This window comes from Manis pentadactyla, chromosome 13 (assembly GCF_030020395.1).
Source record: "Manis pentadactyla isolate mManPen7 chromosome 13, mManPen7.hap1, whole genome shotgun sequence".
Taxonomy (NCBI): Eukaryota; Metazoa; Chordata; class Mammalia; order Pholidota; family Manidae; genus Manis; species Manis pentadactyla.
In genome coordinates this window covers 64,433,188-64,454,364 of record NC_080031.1, presented here as the reverse complement: position 1 = coordinate 64,454,364, position 21,177 = coordinate 64,433,188, and the positions used below count along the sequence as shown (strand labels likewise).

The window sequence follows — 21,177 nt, the reverse complement described above, 5'->3', positions numbered from 1 at the left end:
ATATCTGAGGGAGCTATGGACCAATTCCTATAACTATATTTAACAGTGAGCATTTTTAAATTTTGCCTGTTGCCAAGTTAGATCCATTTCTAAAATGTAAGTACTTATTTCTATACTCCATAGTACTACTTGTATTTTTATAAAAATGAATGCCATCCTATACGTACAGCAATTACAGAACAGGTCAGAAAAGTATAGGATATTTGGCTGGAATCTGAGAAAAAATACAGGGTCTCCTGGCAACTGTTCACTACGGCTTGATTCAGTCATGCCTATTTATGTATTTTCAAAATTCAAATGTTGAATAAAAAGTGATGATCCCAACAAGCAAATGTTGGTAACTTACTACCTGTAGGACTCTAAACTTGCGCAAAGAAGAGGAGTATGGTTCTGTCTCAATCTTCCTTTTCTCAAAAAAAGCCATCACTTGCCCTGTTGTCAAGAGTCAGAGAGCCAGGAGATAAACTGGGCACCTCCCCGTCACTTATCTCACATCCTGCCGTCAGTAACAAGTGCTTATACGTCTCAAACCTCCCCCTGCCTCTACTCTGGTTTCAACCTCTGTCTTATATCGTGTACTATTGCAGCAACCACTACCTGGGATCTCTGTTTCTACTCTGGCCCCCCTATAATTGATTCTCTACAGTGCAATTGAAGTAATTTTATTTAGATAAAATCCAGGACAGGCTATTACCTTAGAAGTTTGTAGATACTGTCACACAGTTTTCTGGTCTGAGTTCCTCTAGAGGTCTGAGATGATTTGGGATAGTACCTGACCAAAAAAATGTTTGCTTATTCTCTTATTATGCGTAGGAGATATTCTTTGTCATCTGTTTATTGAAGTTTCATGCCTTCCAACCTGCATATTGAGGGCTTGATCTACGTTAGAAATTGTTTTCAATTTTCTCTCTAGGCATCTTTTTCAGTGCCCTTGCTCTGCTTTCTTTAGTCTGCTTCACTTGGCATCAGCTTCTTTGTAATCAGTTTATTATACCCTGACTTTGTGATTTGTGATTTCTTCAAGCTTAGCCTTTGTCACTGTTTTTTTTTTTCAGTTCTGTGTATGTTGTAAGTATATATGTGTTTATTTGCCTTTCCTTAGGTAAAGTTTTAAATCCTTCTTCCATTTCTTTCTTGAGAACTACCAAGCCCCTTTTTATCTCCGACTGTCATTCCTGAACTCCCGTAACTCTCCTTTGAGCACCTTTCCAAAGAAGGACCACGCTGGTTTTCATTTCCTTGAGATAAGAGAGAAACAAATGAGCTCTGTGTTTATTTGGGTAATTCTTCTTGGAAGTGTCTTCATCTGCCTTTTCCTAACGTTCTTTCTCTTTTTTTTCCTGTTTTTGTACGTAGTCCTTTTCTCTTTATTACACATCTTAAAAGGGGCCATTTTCTGCTGAAGCAACACGGTGGGGAGAGCCGACGGGAAACGAGGTGGTTTGAAAGCCTCTTTCGGGAATACTGCCTGACACAGCTTCTCATCCAACTCTCTCCCACTTTGCTTCCCCTGGGTATCTGTTTTCGCCTTTCAGGTGCTGGGATGGCTCGCACCTCTGCCCTTTCAGATCCGAACGCCTCCGAGTTGCTCAGTAGTGGCCCCCACCTCCTCCCTTTCCGGCCCTCTTTGTCACCTGGGGAAGTTTCCCCGGGCTGGAGGGCTGGGTGGAGGATACTTTATGTGGCTGGCCTCCAGAGATTCCCTGTCCGCTCTCCCTTCTGTTACTCTGCAGGTCTGTGGTCCGTGTCTCTCCCAGGGACGGTCCTTCTCTCCAATGGGACATTCTCTTTGGGATGCTGATGCACACATCACATGCTTACGAGGTTATTCCTGTCCCAGCGACTTCCCAACAGCTGCATGTGCTCATCACTGCTCTTATGTGGGGGTACAGACTTTTATTTTAGAATGTCTTACTTTCTATTAATCATTTCTTGATGGTTTTGCTGAGTTAGAGGAAGGGGAATATTCTGCCATCTTTAAATAAGAATTTCTGTAACCAACCATGTTTAAGGAAATTTTTTGACTGGATAGGAATGGCTTGTGTTCACACAGTATGAACTAAAGCCAAACTTTGTAATGATCTGGCTAACTTGGTCAACGTCTACACACAAGATATATTTGTGTTTAAAAATTTATGCTAATCATATTAGCCAAATCTCCTTTTCATTTTGTGCTATATGTGCCTGGAAATAACCTCTTATGGAGGGCATCTTTCTCTCAGTGTTCAGGTGCGGACCTAGCCATGTCTGCCTGGTTTCCGCTGAGACTCAGCTGCTCTACATTCTTCATTTTTGATGTGCAGTGTGAGTAAAGGAATTGTGTTTCTGAACACTACCACCATTTGAAAAGAACACACACCAGCATGTTTTGCGGGGACGGCTTTAGAGTGTGTACTGCTATTTCCTTACCTAAGCCCTTGCCCTGTGTCCTAACTAGGTCCTGACTGTGGTGTGTGTCTGAATTTTTCGCCTCTCACATTGCATGGAACAGAGCAGAGGCTCAGCATGTCTATCACTATTGCCAATGAGGAAGCAAAAGCAGAATCTAGCGAACATGTTTCTTCTGTCATATTTTTGATTTTGAAATGTGTAGAGTCGTTGAAAAGCCTAAGTCCTGAAAAATCAACCAACATGAATTAATAACTAGGCATATTTTATCTTAACATATTTTTTGTATTTTTAAATGGACACTGTTTGTTGAAGAATCAGGAAGACCAAAATCAAATCCTAATTTTAAACCAAAGATCCTTCCAATTCAAGCAGACACATACGACTATAAAAATAAAAAAGAAGAAACTATTTGTAACTTATATAACACATGCACATTGGCAGTTCATGACATATTTAAACTTTGTAAATATTCATGGAAAAGGACTTAATGGCACTTTGTAAAACTTTAATTCACTCATTTTAAGAGCTTCAACTTAAAGGCCTATGTGAGCTAACTTGGGTCCTTTAAACTGTAAGAAAAATGAAGAAAGTAAAAGGCAAAATGTGGATTGGATTTAGGCATACAGCTAGAATTTAAGTGGCTCTCAATCCAGAAGGAGTAACACATTGTTAGGACTGGCCTCCCAATACCCAGGGACTGTACACCTTTCTGACTGCTTACTTAAGCCATCATGGCAACAGTTAAAAACAGAAAATATACTGGTTTCCTCATTGCTTAATTTTTTAGGCATATGCTCTTCATTTTCTGTTGACCCTCATTTTTTTTAGTTATTCTGTTCATTACACCATCAGGTTTCACTCCCTCTGAAGTCACAGGTGAGGTAATTCACTAAGTGCTTCAGCACCAGGATAGCATTATGTTTAGAACTTCAGAAATGTCCTGCTTTGGATAATATGAACCATATTTTAGATATTAAGCTATTTACAGTTATCATCTACACAGCTGAAATTTATCTTTAACTCTACAGAAATTTTCCATTCTCTTATAAGAAAGATCACTATTAAGAAAAAAAAGTATGACTCGCAAGTATCATGTTTTTTTTTATGTTATTTTTTCATGCAGTGTAGCTTCCAAATTAATTTGGCAGAGTATTTGGGAAACAGTCTAGGAATTTAAAGGGAAAAATGAAATCATAGTAAGATGTCTTAAAATAGCCTGAACTGAAGATTAGTATTTAATTGAGAACTTTCTGACTATGCCATGGTTTTGAAATAAACCAGAACTTTTCAAAACTTGCTTTTCCAGACATTTCAAGCATGTGGCAAATTTCATTTTGCTCCTGTTGCTGAATTAATCCATTAGATATTTAGACAAATGAAGCCTAAAACTTATCTCCACTGAGTAAACAAAATCAAATAAATAAGCCTCCAGACATTACTAAATCTGACAGAACATTCAGGATGTTTGAGATCAGATCACACATTTTTAATAATTGTGTCCAGAAAAACTAGGCCTGATAGAAAACTATCAAGATAGAAAAGCGTAAGTACAGATAGAGAAGTTGAGAAAAGTCAGTAATCTGGAATGTTTTGGTTGACGTTAAGAACTTTTCTCAACCTGGACTATTTCTATGAAATACTGGTTTGGGAAGTATTTCAATCTCACTCTGCTTTATTAATTCAAAAGGTATTTACTAAGTATCTGCTGCATGTTAGCCACTGTTTAGATGCCTCAGATACATTAATGAATAAAACAGGTTTTTGCCCTAATAGAGTTTACATTCCAGCTGATGGACAGTAAAAGCAATAAAGAAAAGAAGCAAGTGTATCACAAGGTGGTAAGTGGTACAGAATAATTGACTCTAGTAAGTCTAGTCAGTATTAATCTAGTAGATACATACAGTTCTTTCTTTTTAATAGTAATCTATGTAAATTATATACATTGTATGGTAATCTAGATCTAATCTAGGACATTTTACATAGGACAGTAAATGCTATATAGTATATAGTATAGTGTATCTTCTATAGAAAAAAATTATTTATCAGGAACTTACACATCAGATTGGTAGTCATACTAAAGACATCGAGTTTTATTATCCATATAAAACATGAGATTACAAACAGCATTAATACAGTCTCCCTATTTATGTCTGACCTGTGATGGGTACTAATTCAAGAGACAAGCCATTCACAAAATCATTCTAAGTCCACAGCTGATGTGGCTTTTATATGCAACTGAACATAAAGTTGCTGATCTGTTGAGTTATATGTTCAATCTTTGGGTTACCCCTACAGTTTTTATTTGAGAAGAGTTTCAATATAGACCATTTTAACAAAATCTTTAGAAGCCACGGTCAGAGATATATTTATCAAATTACACAGAGCACTCACATTTTATGAATTGAAGCTACATGCAGGCTCCCCAAACTACAATTCTCATGTGGGTTTTAGGGTGCTGGACTGGCTTTCTGCAGGGTACCATTTCCATGGGCTGGGTAGATCACATCTCTGCCTCTGACATTGGTTGCTAACATCAATTTGAAAGACTCAGATCTAACTTTGCACATAATTTTATTATAACAAATAAACCTAACTCCCCATGTCTCTGAATAGTACCATTTCTGTGAATAAAACAAAAATAATTTTCCATTTTCCTGTTGTCCTCCTGCCATTTGAGAGCTCATTACAGAGTTGTTTCTAAGCTCTAAATACGGGTTTAATACATACAGTATCAGAGAAATGGCCAAAAAAGGGTAAGAATCCTGGCAGTGGAAAAGTAATTTAAACAATTGCACAGTAAATGTGTCACAGATTTCAGCTACTTGGGTTGGAGTCTACTGATGTAGCATCCTCAGAGCCCCATGTAGCCCTGATGTATAAAATGTGTATCAGGATGTGGTTGGAAACGTTGGCTGAAGGCAAGATTGTAACCAACTAGGCTTTAAGCTCTGAAATAAATGCAGTCATGGACTGAGTTCACACTCTTTGAAGATGCCATTCATAACAATACCAGGCAGCTCTCTTCCCTGTTACCTGGGCTCAGGTTCTCATGCCCTGAATGAGATTAGGAGAGAGAGAAAAATGACCAGTATTTTCTGGGCATTTACACATATATACTTTGAGGGGGTATGATGGGGATAGTGTAGTATCATCTAGATGGAGACATGGAGTGGTTTATCCTCTGATTATATTACATATTTTAAACTACTTTTTTCCCCCCAATTTTTCATAGTATCTCATTCCCTTCTCCACTTACATCAAGAGTTGAAAAATAGGCTTGCTAATAAGGCTCCTTTTGGAAATGGCACTGGATTAAAGGTCACCATCCCCCAAGGACGGTGGAGGGACACCCGCCCGTGGGTGGCCCTGTGCATGAGGGCAGACAGCTAGCTCACCTTGGCAAGCTCCAGTTCGGATGTTGGGGATGAAGCCCCGCCGGCAGGGCTGAGGCTGGGCCGGACACATCTCGCAGGGGTGGCCCCAGGCCCGTCCGACGGTGGCACAGCACAGTGTCTTTGTGCAGACGATGCCTGTCAGCTGCCCCTGGCACATCTGGTTGTTGACCTGAGTGAAACAAGGGCCGGTCCTGTAATCTGGAATGTGAAAGAAGATGGGAAGACAGGATTTATGATCGTGTGCCAATCTTACACCAATACTGAAAATACATAAAACAGAGCCTATTTCTTATGACTTCAGCGTTTTGAAGACAGAAGGCCAGAAAGTTTCATTCTGAAAATTCATAATTTCTCAGTCACGAGAAGTGCATTAGGAGATTTCAACGTGTCCTACACCAGACTTGGTAAATGGGTGGCTCAAGGGCTGTGTCTGGGACACAGATGTTTTCTCTTGGTCCACAGAATGATTTAAAAGAAATTAGTAGCCAACATTTTTACATTGGGAAATTTCACATGAAATGTGTATTTCTGATTTTTCTTGAAAAGCTGGCATTCTGGACACGCGAAGCCCGTCACGCTCCATGGAGGTGGTGGAGTGATGTAGTCCCCTCAGGCCACCACCTCGCTGGCCTCACCTACTCCCAGCATCCTGCCATTCCCTCCCGAGCCCTGCTGGCGCCTGCTGGAATGACCCCACATCACCCGCAGAGACGCTCTTGCCTGCCTATGTAGAACAGGCATTCAGAAAATCAAAACAGAACCAATGAAGATACATCTTCTACATCACAAATATACTTTGGGTAGTCTAGGCGGTCCAAAAACATTTCATACTAACAATCTGATTTTTATTTCCATATTAGTCTATTTAATGCTGCATGTAGCTCAGGTAGGAAGGCAGTACTAAGATGCATATAGTCATAGGTTCTTTCCAGGTAAGTTAATATAAGATCTCTGTTCTCTAGAAGATGGTCGTACCATTGTCCAGCTCTGTTATGATGATGATAAAAATGTTAGCAGATGTATGTCACCTATGATCTTTAGGCAGGCCCTTCTGTGGATAGTAAGGACAGTCTACTGACACCGCTGCGTCTCAAAGTAGGGTCCATGGGCCAGCAACATATGCATCACTTGGGAGCTACTTAGAAATGCAAACTCAGGCACTGCCCTGGATGGGAACTGGAATCAGTGTTTTAACAAGATGTTCAGGAGGTCCATATGCACTTCCAAGTTTAAGGACTGATCTAGGTAACAGGCAACTTACAAGTTACGCATTTCTCCTCTATTCTTCTTCCTGCTATGATTTACTTTGGTGAACCTTTTGGACGATCGGTATACATCCTTTTAAGCAGACCTGAACCATTAACTACAGTTTTTCATTCTGAATGCTACTACTGCTGCTGTGAGAGACACAGGAAATCAGAGAAAGGTTGGTTTCCAGAAGACTGACCAATTCAATGGTTCACATTTGTTAGAAAATTACAACAGAAATATTCAAAAAAGTTTTCCTTGTTCCTTCACAGAGATTGTATGCATACAGTTTATTAACTCTGGGGAATGTATGATGATAGTTGTGATTTCCTGGTAAGGCCTAATGCAAATGACGTAATTCCATTTGAAGGGGAAAGTTCATTTCACATCTTTGTAAGAACAAAACAGTATCACATTCAAAGGAAGAAGATTCAATAATGTTGATATGATTTTTATGAAAAACTGTGACTGGGAAAAGTAAAACTTGGATATAATTTAATATTCCAAATGCTCAGCTTTGGAGATTAGACAAAAGACAGCTAAAAGCCACATAAAATTTCCACTCCTTAAATTAAGAAGGAGAATTTCTCATACAGAGGAAAAGAACATTTTCAAAGTCCAATACAAAGAAACAAAATCTAAGTAGGTAACTTTTAGCAAGCTGGCTAAAAAGTAACATTCTGTTACTCTGCAGCTGAACTTCAACAAAAATAGCTCATTTTAATCCCTTACATAAGAACAACAGATGTGCTGGCTGCAAATCACGTTTTTTGAAAAAGACAATCTTTGCAGAATACGTGTAGATATGTCAACCTAGTAAATGAGCTTGCTTCCCACACCACTCACTGCCCTGTCATGAATTTTTTAAACCTTGTCTATTGTCTTTCAGACAACACATTATTTTGCCATTTTGAGTAAATATCAGACTCACAATAAGGCAAGTTCTGAACAAGTAGAATAAAGTCTATTTTTCACAAAAAATGTAAAACTTTTGTGTGTGTAGATTCAGGCATATATACCTGTGGTCCATTCTGTACACTTTGAGGGTTCCCAGAGAGAAGCCTGCATACCCTCTTACAAATCCCGTTTTTAAGTAAACTAACGTCAGAAAATTTGTTTGTTCTTCTGACTACACCTGAAAATCATGTCCTCTTGGTCTGGTCTCTCTGGAAGAGAGTATCTGGACAGGGATAGCTGTCTGTCTTCTGCAAATGGCCTTTCCCCTTGAAGGCCAACCCCAGACTCCCTCTCCTGGCAACAGTTTGCCATTTCTTGTTTCTTTGGCTTATATTTTCCTCCTTACAAACAGTGCTCAATCAGTTTTCTGGGATGATTACATTTTGTTTTCTGGTTGTTGCTTACTACAATGTTGCTTACTAATTCAAGAATTACTAACATGTAAAATATGAGTTGGTATTAGACATTGAAAAGGGATTTAAATTTCCTCATCAGATGAAAACATCCTGTCCCAAACTTCATTAGAATTTTATTATGACCAGAGTGCTAAAAGACCTTCATTAATGTTTTGGGCCATGCATTCTCTTATCAAGATTTCACCGCGAGTACACTATTACTGTGCACCATGCTAACTAGTCATAGTCAAGGCATACTTGCAGTGCGATAGAAAACTGTAAAAGGAGAGAACTGCTTATCACTTGGTATGCTGGATCCAGTGTATTAGAAGTAGGTTATTTTCCTAATTACTATATGACTGGGAAAAGGCTGTTCGAAATTAGCTGTGAAACACCAATATTGCTATTTTGATTTTCTAATATCAAAGCACACTATCATCTTAATCTGTTTTACATAATTCCACTTCTATTTGTTAAGCAATTATTAGTTAGAATATCAAACACTTTGGCTGTTTGCTGCTTTCTTTTACAAGCAAATTCACTGAGGTATAACTCATATGCCATAAATTCACCTGCCATAATTATATAATTCAGTAATTTTTAGTAAGTGTATCTAATTGTGCAACCATCATCATAATGCAATTTTAGAATATTGGTATCACCCTAAAAGGTTTCCTTGTGCACATTGCTAGCCCTAGTCACCACTAATATTTTGGTTACTATAAATTTGTCTTTTCTGGACAATTCATATAAACAGAATCATATCATATACAGTCTTTTTTGTCTGGCTTCTTTCACTTAGCATAATGTTGAGGATCATCCAGGTGATAGCATGGGTCAGTACTCAATCCTTTTCACTGCTGAATAGTATTTCACTGTATGGATACACCACTCCTGCTAACCAATTAGTGGCCACTTGCTGGTTTGTATGGTGAATTTATGTTTAAACTGTTAAAAAACTGTCAAACTGTTTCCAAAATAGCTTCACCATTTAATAATCCTACCACCAATGAATGAAAGTTCCAACATCTTCATGTCCTTGCTAATATTTTCTTTCTTTTTTATTATAGCCTATGATACTATTTTACTTTAAATACAATTTAATATATATGGGGATTTTGATAGCATTTTATAAGTACTCTAAATGTAACTAGAAATACTAAACAGTGCTAGATAACTAAAGTTGAACACTATTGTTGTATGGGCCAGAAAACCTTTGGGGAGGTTTCCAGAAGGTAAAGACAGAAATAGGTCTGGTGGGGAACTCGGGATTGAGGGGAAGTGTTTTGTTGTTGTTTACTTGGTGGGGGGGTTTTGTGGAAGAGATAAGCATTTCTAAAAGCCAAGGGAATGACCCAGACGAAAGGGAGGGCTTATGATTGCCAAAAGAATGATGATTTCTAGCATAAAATCCCCGTGGAGTCAGGCTGGGAGTGAAACCAGAATTTGTGTAGAAGACAGCCTTACATATGAAAGGAAAAGCACTTCCCTTGTAGCCAGAGGAAGAAGAGCAGGCAGCACAGAGATGTAGGTAGGCATATTTATATAGAAGTGGGGAAATGAGACATGTCCTGTCCCCCACCGCCTATTTTCTTTGTAAAACGGGAGGTGGGACATTAGGTATTTGGTGGGAGGTGGCTGGGGTGTCGGATCTCTGAGGCTGACAGCAGTGCAGATAGCAGGAGAGGTGCTGAACTGGGGAGACATCCAGGGCTTCACTATAGTGGGTGAACTTGTAGTGGAATCAACCTGCCTGTTTGGGGACTTTTTTCCAATAGTTCTAGGCAGTTCAGAGGCTCACCTAGAAATTAGGGCTCATCTGGGGAGAAAGTTTTGTCTGTCATGTGTGAAAAAATTCAGAATGGCAAGGTAGTGTAGTGTATTGTTACACATATTTAAACATTACAGACCATGGAATCTACAGTGGATGACATGGGAAATGAGAAGAAGAGAGGACGGACAGATTAAGAACTGGGAGAAAGCAGTGAGATCAGTGGGGTAGATGTCCCCATCAGGCCCCACAAAGGAGGGAAAACAGTCGTGGTGAGAGCAGTATGTCAGCTGCCCACGTGGCTGTGATATCATTGATGTAGCTGTCAGGAGAATGAGGTCATGATAAAGCACGGAGAGCACACTGCGTAACCTCAGGAAGCTACCCACTGTACTGCAATGTAAATGCCATCCCTTAGAGTTGTGCAATGGGATGGCCCTCTTAGAAAGCTTTATACTATAACTACAAGTCAAACAATGGCAGAAGATATCCAAAATACCATCCATTCCCACGTTAGTAAACAAAGAACTGTCTGATCCTAAAAAGGCATATGAAAATATGTGCAGTGTCCCATCAGCTTGCACAGTTCCTGGATTTAGGCAAGAAAGGCGCTTCTATTCTCAGGAACTAAAGAAATGCAACACGTAATCCAGCGCTCACCTTGTATGGGAGCTGCAGCCATCAGGGAGTACAATGAAGAATTGTGGAGTGTGGGTAACTTGAGCCGAACAATTCTATGTGACTGTCTCCTTTGAGTAAAGGAGGTTTTGACATAGCAATTATAAATAAGGCTTAGTGCATCCCATTATGGTTATAATTGAGAATCTAGTCAGTGTACCAGCTGAAATCTTTGATCACAGATATAACTGGAGCATGCAAAGGAGGAAGCCCCCAAAAGTATACGGGATGATATAATAGTTTTCTTAGCTTCAACAAATTTTACACTGAATGCCTGCAGATCCAGACTTCATGCCAGGTCTAAATATTTAAGTAAACTCAAATAACTGAGATGGTCATTGTCTTCCTTGATAGAAAAGCATCTGTCAGTCTCAGGATATTTTAGAATTAAGTACAGAAATGTTTAAAAGAATCAAAGCCATTAAATCAGTATTTTCTGCTTTAAGGAATCTGTGCAAAAATTATGCACCTGTAATGTTTAACAGAATTTACTCCATTCCATTAGATTGCCTTGTAACCACAATCTAAAATGTCACCTAAAAAAATTAAGTCACTTATTTGGAGTTTTGATTTTTTAAGTTAAAATATGACTCTGCTTATATACAGAATTGGGTCCTTTAAGTGAACTTCAGGTTTTTATAAATTTATATCCATAAATGTGAGTATTTATACACTAAGTTTCTAATTAGGCTCAGGTGAGTTATTTGAGTGCCTGCAAAAGTTTTTAAGGTGCACAACTGAAGCACTTAAGAAAGATATTAGATATATTTAGTATATATAATCAGTTTAAAAGGTATGGAGGTGTTTCATTAACTAAGTATGAAAATGGAACCAAATATTATTTAAAGGCCTCTTAAAGCAGCCATTAAAATCTGGAAGATTTATTATTAGATTAGTGATATTTATAAGTTGAATTTAAAAGCTCAAGGAATATACCCTGAAAAAATCGAAAGCAGGGACCTGAGGAAATATTTGTACACCCATGTTCACAGCAGTATTTTTCATAGTCAAGAAGTGGATGAAACCCAAGTCCATTAGTGGATGAATGAATAAACAAAATGCACACAATGATATATTATTCAGCCTTAAAAAGGAAGGAAACTATGACACATGCTACTATGCAGATGAACCTTGAGGACACTATTGTGAGTGAAATCAGCCAGATACAAAGGAAAAATATTCCATGCTTCCACTTACATGAGGTACCTAGAGTGGTCAGACTCATAGGGACAGAAAGAATGGTGGCTGCCAGGGGCCGGGGGCAGTGGGGAAGGGGGAGTTGGTGGGGAAGGGGTGTGAAGGTTCAGTTTTGCCGGATGAACAGTTCTGTGCACACATGGGAGTGACGGCTATGCAGCAATATGAATGTACTTCATGCCACCGAACTATACACTTAAAAACAGTTAAGACAGTAAATTTTATGTTTGATGTATATCACCACAATGAAAAAATAATCTGGTGGAAACTCCAAAATGAACTTTGAATCTTTTTCCTATACAGAGTCACCATGGAGGGCACTGAAACTTCCCCCTACAACACTTAACACTTGGTTGGTGATGGGCGTTTCTGTTGTTCACAGTTGGGTACAAGTGCATGTAAGGCTGCACAGGTATTTCTGGGTATTTGTGGACCACAGACTTTGGCTTTCTGTAAGGAAAACTCTGGCCACAGACTTGCTGGAAAAGAGTCACTTTGAACATTTTTCAGAACTGCTAAGTGGGTGGTACCAATTTACACTCTCAGCAGTAGTACAGAAGAGAGGCTATTTCCTCACAGCCTCTCCAACACTAAGTAGAGGCAAATGGTTTAGTTTTTATTCACGATTGGGTGAGATATAGTACCTCACTGTTATCCTTGAAAAATGATAGCAACTTTTTGTTCCTATTTGTGAAGGGAAGGGAAGGGAAGAAAACTCTGGTAGGCACTTGATAGTGACCATTTCTATGAATCATCTTTTATTCTGAAGTGCTAAAAAAGTATTTTTCCATATGAAATATATTTAAGTCATACACAGAGGATCAAAGAGCTAGAAAAAAGTGAAGCAGGGAGTCGACCTAAAGATCCAGTGGACTCCAAAGTGCTACACCATGAGCACCATGTGCATGAAACCTGAGACACGCATTAGCTGCATCCTCGGCTTTGGTAGCCTTACTTTCTCCAAAGAGACCAAAGTCCTTTCCCATTTTAATGACTATTGTGACAACTCCCCAAATGCCTCCTGCCACCCCTATAATCTGCTCACTCCTAGTTTGCAAGCCCCGTCCTACTTTGCCTTTGGTTTCTCCCCAGATTAAGTCTCCATCTAGTTATGTTACATTAGGGAAACATTCTCTCCCTTTACATTGAAGGAATATTGAAGAGTTTTGCTTCTACAAATACATGAGTAATTACTTTAATTGCCACAATGGCACCGCATTTTGTTTCTAACATAATACCATTATTTGATACTTCAGTGGAACACAGACTCGGTAAAGAAGGACCCTTTCACCATTTTCTAAAGTCTTCCAAAGTGCAAGACTACTACCGACATCAAAGGGCTCTTGCAGAATGAAGAACTAGGAAGGATAATTAGGTGCTGGCCAATGGTGCAAGCAAAATTGCTATCTTTGATGTCATGTTCCATAAGGATGAAGGCCATCCAAGATGTGGTCCTAAAATTCATGGCCTATTAACTTAAAGCGCACTCTTCCAAGAGTAAAACCCATGAACTTACTTTAAGGACAACAGAAAACGATGAAGGTTGAAAACTATTAAGACTATTTAAGCAAAAGGATATTGTCACTTTTGAAGAAGAAAGCAAGCTAAAGAGACAAATATATTCTGCAGGAGTTAATCAGGGGGCCAGAGACATAAACGATTAACACAAAAGATGAATCATACACAAGGCAAACCAACAAAGTATCAAATTTTATGGTACCTATGAAGACCTTACAATACAAAATTCAATAGAACTGCATAATTTCAGGGAAAAGTAGCGTGTGCTCACAAAACAATTATCCATTGTGAAAAAAGTCAGAAACAGAATCAATGGAAACCAATGCTTAACCAGATCTTATATATTGCTTGATCCAAACACAATGAGATCACAAGACTGGATTACAGCAGCAGTGAATAAAACATCAGGCACAATTTGCTGATTGAGCTGTTATATTATGTGAATCTGATATACTATTTACTTATTGTGATTTCTGCCTAGATCAACTCCTTCTGAGCCACATGTTATTGAGTCGATCAAACCAAATAAATCACACTCTTCCTAGGATACATTATGAAATACATGATGGGAAAACAAAAGCTCCTCCCTATGATCCTGTCCTGACAACGTCTAGTATACCATCTAACTAGAGGAGCTGGGATTTCTCCTGAAGAGAGAGCAAATGCCATGTGATTCATTACTGGGGTTTCCAATATTTGGGAGTTTTAAGGAAATGCTGCTGAGCAAGGAAGACCACAGATCATATGGTCTTCTAGGAGGACATGGTAGCATCTAAACAACAGATCCATTTGGCTTCCAAAGGGGGTGGCCCAGTCTCTGTGACTTGCTACATGAACAACAGCAGGTGGGCAACAGATCCTACTGGCACTGGTGGTCCAGCACAGGTGGGTCTGTACCGGTGAAGCGTATCATTCCTGCCTCTCTGGTTAGAGCCTTATAGCTGTTCCTCATACATAAGCACCAGGAGTGTCTCAAGAGCCGAGAGATCCCCCTGTGACCTCTCAGCGGAAAGGCTGCAGTACTGATACCACCTCAGTAAAATAAAAATGACCACCTATCTTACACAGCCTGCAAGTCTGTGGGCTTTTCCGAGAAGCCCGCACAGCCTGACCGGCATGGTCTCCAGGCAAATGCTTGATGAATGGACAAATGCAAGTTAAAAGACTCAAGTCTTTCTTTGGATGAGGAAAGTAAATCCTTTCAACATGCAGTGTCAACAGAACAGAAAACAAATAGTCACTCCTTCAAGCTAGATGAGTTGCCTAGAAAATCAGATGGAAGAAATAGCTTGTAACACAGAACAAAATTTCTAAGAAATCAACGTCAAAATAAAAGGTGAGACTTGGAGGACAGAGACTAGATACCATAATGTGAATAATATGAATTTCAAGATAAGATTTTTAAAAAAAGAGAGAGAATAAAGAAATAATATGAAAAATATTTCCTAATCCTACGTACAAAATAGCTTTACATTTTCTGGTTAAAATGGCTCATGGTGTCCTAGATAAGAATACTGAGAAGAAGATATATCCCAAAAAAGCCTCATGAAATCACTGAATCTCTGAAGCCTAAAAGAAACATGTATCTTTCCTTTTCCAGAAAGAGTAGGCTACGTACAGATAATGAAAGCCTAGCCTACCAGAGTTTTTCATTTATAGTATGAGAGTTAAAATACAGTGAAACACTTACAGATTATTCATTTATAATTTTTGAAATTATATAATTTTTGAAATTAAAGACCACATGATAAGATAAACTTTGTAATAGCCTGAAATAATGTCAGGAATTTGGGGCTGGGGGACACATTTGCCATAATGAGTTCTTGGAAATCAATTATCCCTAAGATCTCAAGGTGGGGCTGAAGATGTGTACAAATAATGTCTTGGGGTAAGAGGAATAGGTCTTATTTAATTTCAATACTACACAAAAGTTGTAGGTGAGGAATAGAGGTTTCAATGTAATGGTGAAAGACGGGAAGGTAATCACTAGTTTAATGAAGAACACAGTAAAATTTCTTGCTTAAGGAAGAGTAGTGGCATTAGTGGAGTGTTATATAACAATAAAGCCAAAAAGGGTAACAAAGGTGAAAAGAAAAAACAAAACAAAACACAAAACTGATGACATATACATAATGTAAAATGGTGGGAATAAGCCAAATACATTGAAATCACAGTAAACATGAATATGCTTAGTTGTTAATCAAATAAATCATTTGTAGGTCTGGTTAAAATAACAAAACTCAGGTCTATTCTGTCTATAAGAAAACCAACAGTGAAATGACAAAAAAGTGTGAAAGATAGGGCAAAAAAAAAAAAACTCAGGGAAAATATAAATAAAGTAGAAGTAGCAATAATCAGAATCAGATAGAGTGGACCTCAAGGAAAAAGAGCACTAACTGAATCAAAAAAGAATATTACATAAGGTTAAAAATTACAATTCATTAAAAAGATATACGATTTATATACAATATAAATATCATATATAGAAATATCATATATAATATGAAATACTAAGAACAAAAATTTCTTGAAATGCAAGTAAGGCTTAAAGGTATAAAAGATCTTTTCAAATTTGATGGAGCAAGTACACATACACAAAAATCAGAACATAACCAAAAGCTTGCCTTACTAGATGGATTTACAGTTTTGTGCCATGTAAACTGAGACTATGAGACTCTTTTTGTCGTCTTTGTGGAACATTTACTAAGGTGATCAAATGCTTGATCATCAGCACATCATTATTTCAGTGAGATTCAAGAGATCCCTGGGGTTTCTACTTAATATTATCTCTTTCACCATATAAAAGTCTGAAACTTTCCACAACTCCTTCCATAGAAGGATTTTAGACAGTGTGGCTGAAAACATTCACGAGGAACCAACACCTTGTGTTCTTTCTTTCAAAGGGATCACAGTCAACTTTTTAAACTGTGGTACCTGTCTGTGACATGAAACTGAGTATTTTAGAGAAAGAAATCTTAGCAGTTAGGAAATCACACACCAGTGTGGTTTGTTATGATCTATAGCTCTGCTGTCTAAAACAGTAGCCACTAGCCACATGTGGCTTTCTAAATTTAAACTTTAGATTTAAAGTAAATAAAATGAACATTCAGTTCCTAATCACACTAGCCACACGCCAAGTGCTTAGGAGCCACATGTGGTTAGTGGCTACCATACTGGAGGCACAAAGAATGTATCTATCATCCCAGAAAGTTCTACAGACAAACACTTGGAGTAGCTGTTTCCCACCCCATGGGAACTGGAGAAGGAAATAGTGTTTGATGTTGACACAATAGCTCTTTATAAGAAGTTACGTTTGAAAGTATAAATCATTCCTGTCCTTCCGTCGTACCTATTATGAAACTTGTGCAGGGCCTTACACTCTTCCTTTAAGAGTATGTGAACAAGAACCTTATTTGGTTGGCATGCATAGTTTTCCATTACAAATGACGATAGTAAGCTTAGATAAATTAACTGCCTGAAGTTATGGTGCATAACAAGCCAGGATTGGAGTGACCCATGTAACTGACAGGTTCTTAACCATGCATGATATTCAGCCATGCTGCAACCTCCCGGCAGCATGAATCACCATGTGGGGGGTGGGGCCAGGGGTAGTTCCTGTGTCTGATGAACGGTTCATGCTCTGTATTAAATGCTCTCTTTTCCATACACATTTATTCCTTTCTAATTTTAAGACTGCAACCCCCTTATTCAGCTAATAAATGAAGCCCGGCTTAGATGCCACTTTGATCTATCTCCAAAAAATGGCACCATATTCCAGACAGCTGCATGGCTGCCTGGATATAGACTTCCCCCTACTCTTAGTGCACAAGTACTTCTCCCCTATGGAAATTCTCTTTCATCAAGCAGTCTGGGTATTACGGCTCCATCCACTTCGAATCCTATCATCAGCATAGCTACTGCTTTCTGAGTAGGTGGACTATAAACAAGTACTGCATCCACACTGGGAGAGACTGCAGTGCTGAACTAAGACCACAGACAGTGCTGACCAGGCACCCAAGAAGCCAGATTCAATGTCTATAAAAGGTGAAACTCTTACTGCCCAATAAACCTCCAAAATTATCTGCAGTATTAGGCAGGTGCTAGGCTTTACTGCCAGCTTCCCCAGTGGTATCCAGACCAGTCTAGATGAGGCATATATAAGCATTTTGACAATTGTAAGGTATTATTTAAATTTTAATTGCCTTTGATAACAACTTTTAGGGCTGAAACACCCTTAGATTATTTGATCTGATCATGTGATTAACTGGTAAGGAAATAAAGTCCAGAAAGTTTCAGCAACTGGCCCCAAATCAGAAGGATATGATGTAACAGCTTAGGCCTCCTGACTCATACTCCTGCAATATTCAATATGAAGTGGTAATGAGAAGCTTACCACAGAGCGAATCTGGGTGTCAATGGCTTTTCATGACAAAATACACCTGCTGAGCTGAGATCCAGAAGTATGATATAACTTGGCATTTCCCAAAATGTGGTAAGTGGAATATTAGGAGTATTATGTCAGGAAAGGATTTTGTGGTCAAATATATTAGAGTTGAACAAAGAATATGTGTGTGTGTGAAACTACATGATTTTTAGGAACCCTTAATGTATAGATGTGCCCTATTAACCACCAAGAGGAGGCTATAGTAGGCAGGGTTCAAAATCTATTTGCTTATAAAATATTTCTCTTCAAGAGCATTCCTCAAGACTATTGTGAGAATGAAACGTACTTTGGCAAACACTTATCTACCTTTATCAGCAGATGAGACCCTTGCCATATTCTCAAACATGGCTGCCTGAAATAGATTTAGAAGAAGTTATCTTTTGTGCAATTGGCTTTCCTCCAGAGGCAATCACTACTACCGTAAATACCATGGAGAACTTTACACCTGTGACACTCTGCTTGTAGCATTCAAACTTTCTTAGCAGTTGCCAAACCATTGTCTGAACTGCTAGTAGTATTGAAAATATTTGTAAATGACCATAGTTCAGATGTTTTTCTGTTTGCTGGCATGATTCCTCTATATACCAAATATCCCATCTAATTTTTTAGGACCTAAAATATCATGCCCTCTAACTGGTGATGGAAAGCACATGGTCCCATATTCCTGTGTAGGGCAGAGGAAACAGGGACATATATAGAAACGATACAGATAGGGGAGTATTATATCACCTCTGTAAACACATTATATATTTTTACTTTTCTGGTCATTAAAACTCTACCATAACACAGGTACTATTATTAGGCCCATTTTAAATAAGAGGAAATGGAGGCACAATGAAGTTTGGTAACTTGCCCATAATCACAACAGAAGTAAGGGGCTGAACCAGGAGAAAAACATGATAGAGATGTACATAATTAGCTTTCTCAAATTTGTTTTTAAGGCTCCTAATGATAATGAGGTGAGGTATCCATGTTTGGCATTTTCAAGCAGTTTATCTTCTATCCAGAAACCTCCACATGTCAACTGTTAGGCTCTGTGGCTCCATCATCACCTACACATAAAAGCACCCAGAAGAGTGACTAAGAGCAGAGGATTGTAGGCAGGCAGTTCTGGATTCACAACCAGAATCGAGCTTCACAAAGTACTTGCCTTTATTTAGTCTTGCATACATTACTTTAACTCAGTTTCCTTATTTGTAAAACGAATATAAGAGAACTTTACTTACAGCTTATGATGTGGATGTGTGTGCGTCATGAGATAAAAACTTCAAGTGGGTAGCGCAGTGACTGGCTGTTAATCAATGCTCAACCCCTGGAACTGTTCTTATTTATCTTGTTTATTAATCTCATTATACTGGTGGCTACTGTGGCTATGAATGAACATTTCAGGGCACTCTCTAGTTTGCAAACACACTTTCCTGGGCTTTACTTCCTTACACTGTTACAGCAACACTGCAGGGTGAAGGATGAGGGATGCACAAAAGCCTACATAACCCTCACCATGGCTTTGTTCCTCAATTATATATGGATACAATTTTCTTGGATGTGAAAGCTGGAAGAAACCACTTAAATGGATAGCAGGATCCTTCCAAGAAATAATATACTTCCTTACGGAGTTATTTTCTCTATTATTCAAGCTCCCTCTTTCCCAAAGATCTGTTTGGAATCAAAGCCAGGTTTCACAGCCTGAAAATTAATACTGTGCAGCCAGAAATAAATTATTTTGCAAAGAGAAATACCAGACCCACATAATTTTTACTCGGTAAAAAAAAAGTCTCCCTTTATACCTCGCCAGAAAGTGCAACGTTTATCCGTTTATGTGGTCTGTAAAAAAGAAAGCACCCCTTTTGATTCACGACTCTTAGCCTCAATTCCAGGAGTACTGCTCGGGCCTGGCAACAAAAGCACCATCATGAATTTGTGATTAGCCATGACTTTATCTGTTTTTCAGATTATCTATTTCTACCTGCTGCCTCTCTTGCCAGGAGACTATGCCTCCTGCCACTGAGAACAGGCCCTTGCTAGGGAGGAATTAGGGCATGGAATACAATGCTATCGTCGGTGTCTGAGCTTATGGGAGAGGCTCTGACTGCCGGAACAGTGAACATCAAAGGAAACCCCAGTTAAATGTCCACATGTTTCCAAACTGCGCTAACATTCCAGATACAGAGAAACATCCTGATGCTAAAGTAAATTTTAAAATTTCCAAGCAGATGCTTGCTGGATTGAGTATGTGTCATTGATTGCCTTCAAAAACCAGAAGATGATGATCCTTACTATTTTACATTATTTATGTCTTCTGTTCTTAACTACTAAAGGAAATCAAACTTGAAATCTTCTACTGGAAAAAACACCTTCCTCCAGTTTCTATAAATATAATGACACGTTTCATATGCTCTCTTTTTGGTGCATAAGGATTGTACCTTTCATTCTTCTATTCAGTAAGCAAGTTGCTCCAATCCCTAGGTAACTACAGAATACTTATCTTGATACATAGAAAGGAAATAATGAATCTCATAGAGTTTCCTTTAATTAATCATACATTTTGCAGGCAAACTGTTTACTTGAAGGGCTGTTTTAATTCCTCTGAAGTTTTAATAGTTGGACTGCTATACCATTGTGTTCAGTATTGTTTCATTGCAAAGCTGGACCCCCCCTCAAAATGGATTTATACAGTTCATGAAAATCATGGTCAAAATATATTTTTGAGCTATGTAGAGAAAAATGTGAATATATTTGGCCTGACCTGCATCTAACCTATTTCCCATTTAGAAGAAATCTCCATTGTGTGAGTCTTGATGGAAAGAACTGATGCGAACACACATATTTAGAAATTTTTCTCAGCAACAAAATGACAGTGGTGGAACAAAGGAATAACCAGGAACTAACCAGGCAAGACTTTGGCTGAATTTCCTGGCAGCCTCCACTGGCTCTTAGCTATTCTCTAAGTTTGCTTCTCCAGACTGCCTGATAATTCTGTATCTACCTAATACCTTTCAATTATATTTCTTTTGTTAGTATTTTTAATTCAATGAGTCAGATTTGGCATCTGCTCTTTTGTAAACAGGACCCCCAACTGATACTGGTAACTCCCTATTCACAATGGAAATTTTTAATTAAAATGTTAACTAATTGCAAGGGCTCCACATAATTTTTTCCACTTGTATGCTTGTAGGTAGGGAG

General features: G+C 38.5%; 1 protein-coding gene across 1 annotated transcript in view; it reads right to left on the bottom strand.

Moving 5' to 3' along the window:
• The window catches only part of FBN2 (fibrillin 2), a 237,357-nt gene that overhangs the window by 174,427 nt on the left and 41,753 nt on the right, over positions 1 to 21,177 (bottom strand). The window contains exon 6 of the mRNA XM_036903223.2: positions 5,787 to 5,984. Within this exon, the coding sequence (XP_036759118.2) occupies positions 5,787 to 5,984 (198 nt within the window). The remainder of the gene's footprint in view (positions 1 to 5,786; positions 5,985 to 21,177) is intronic.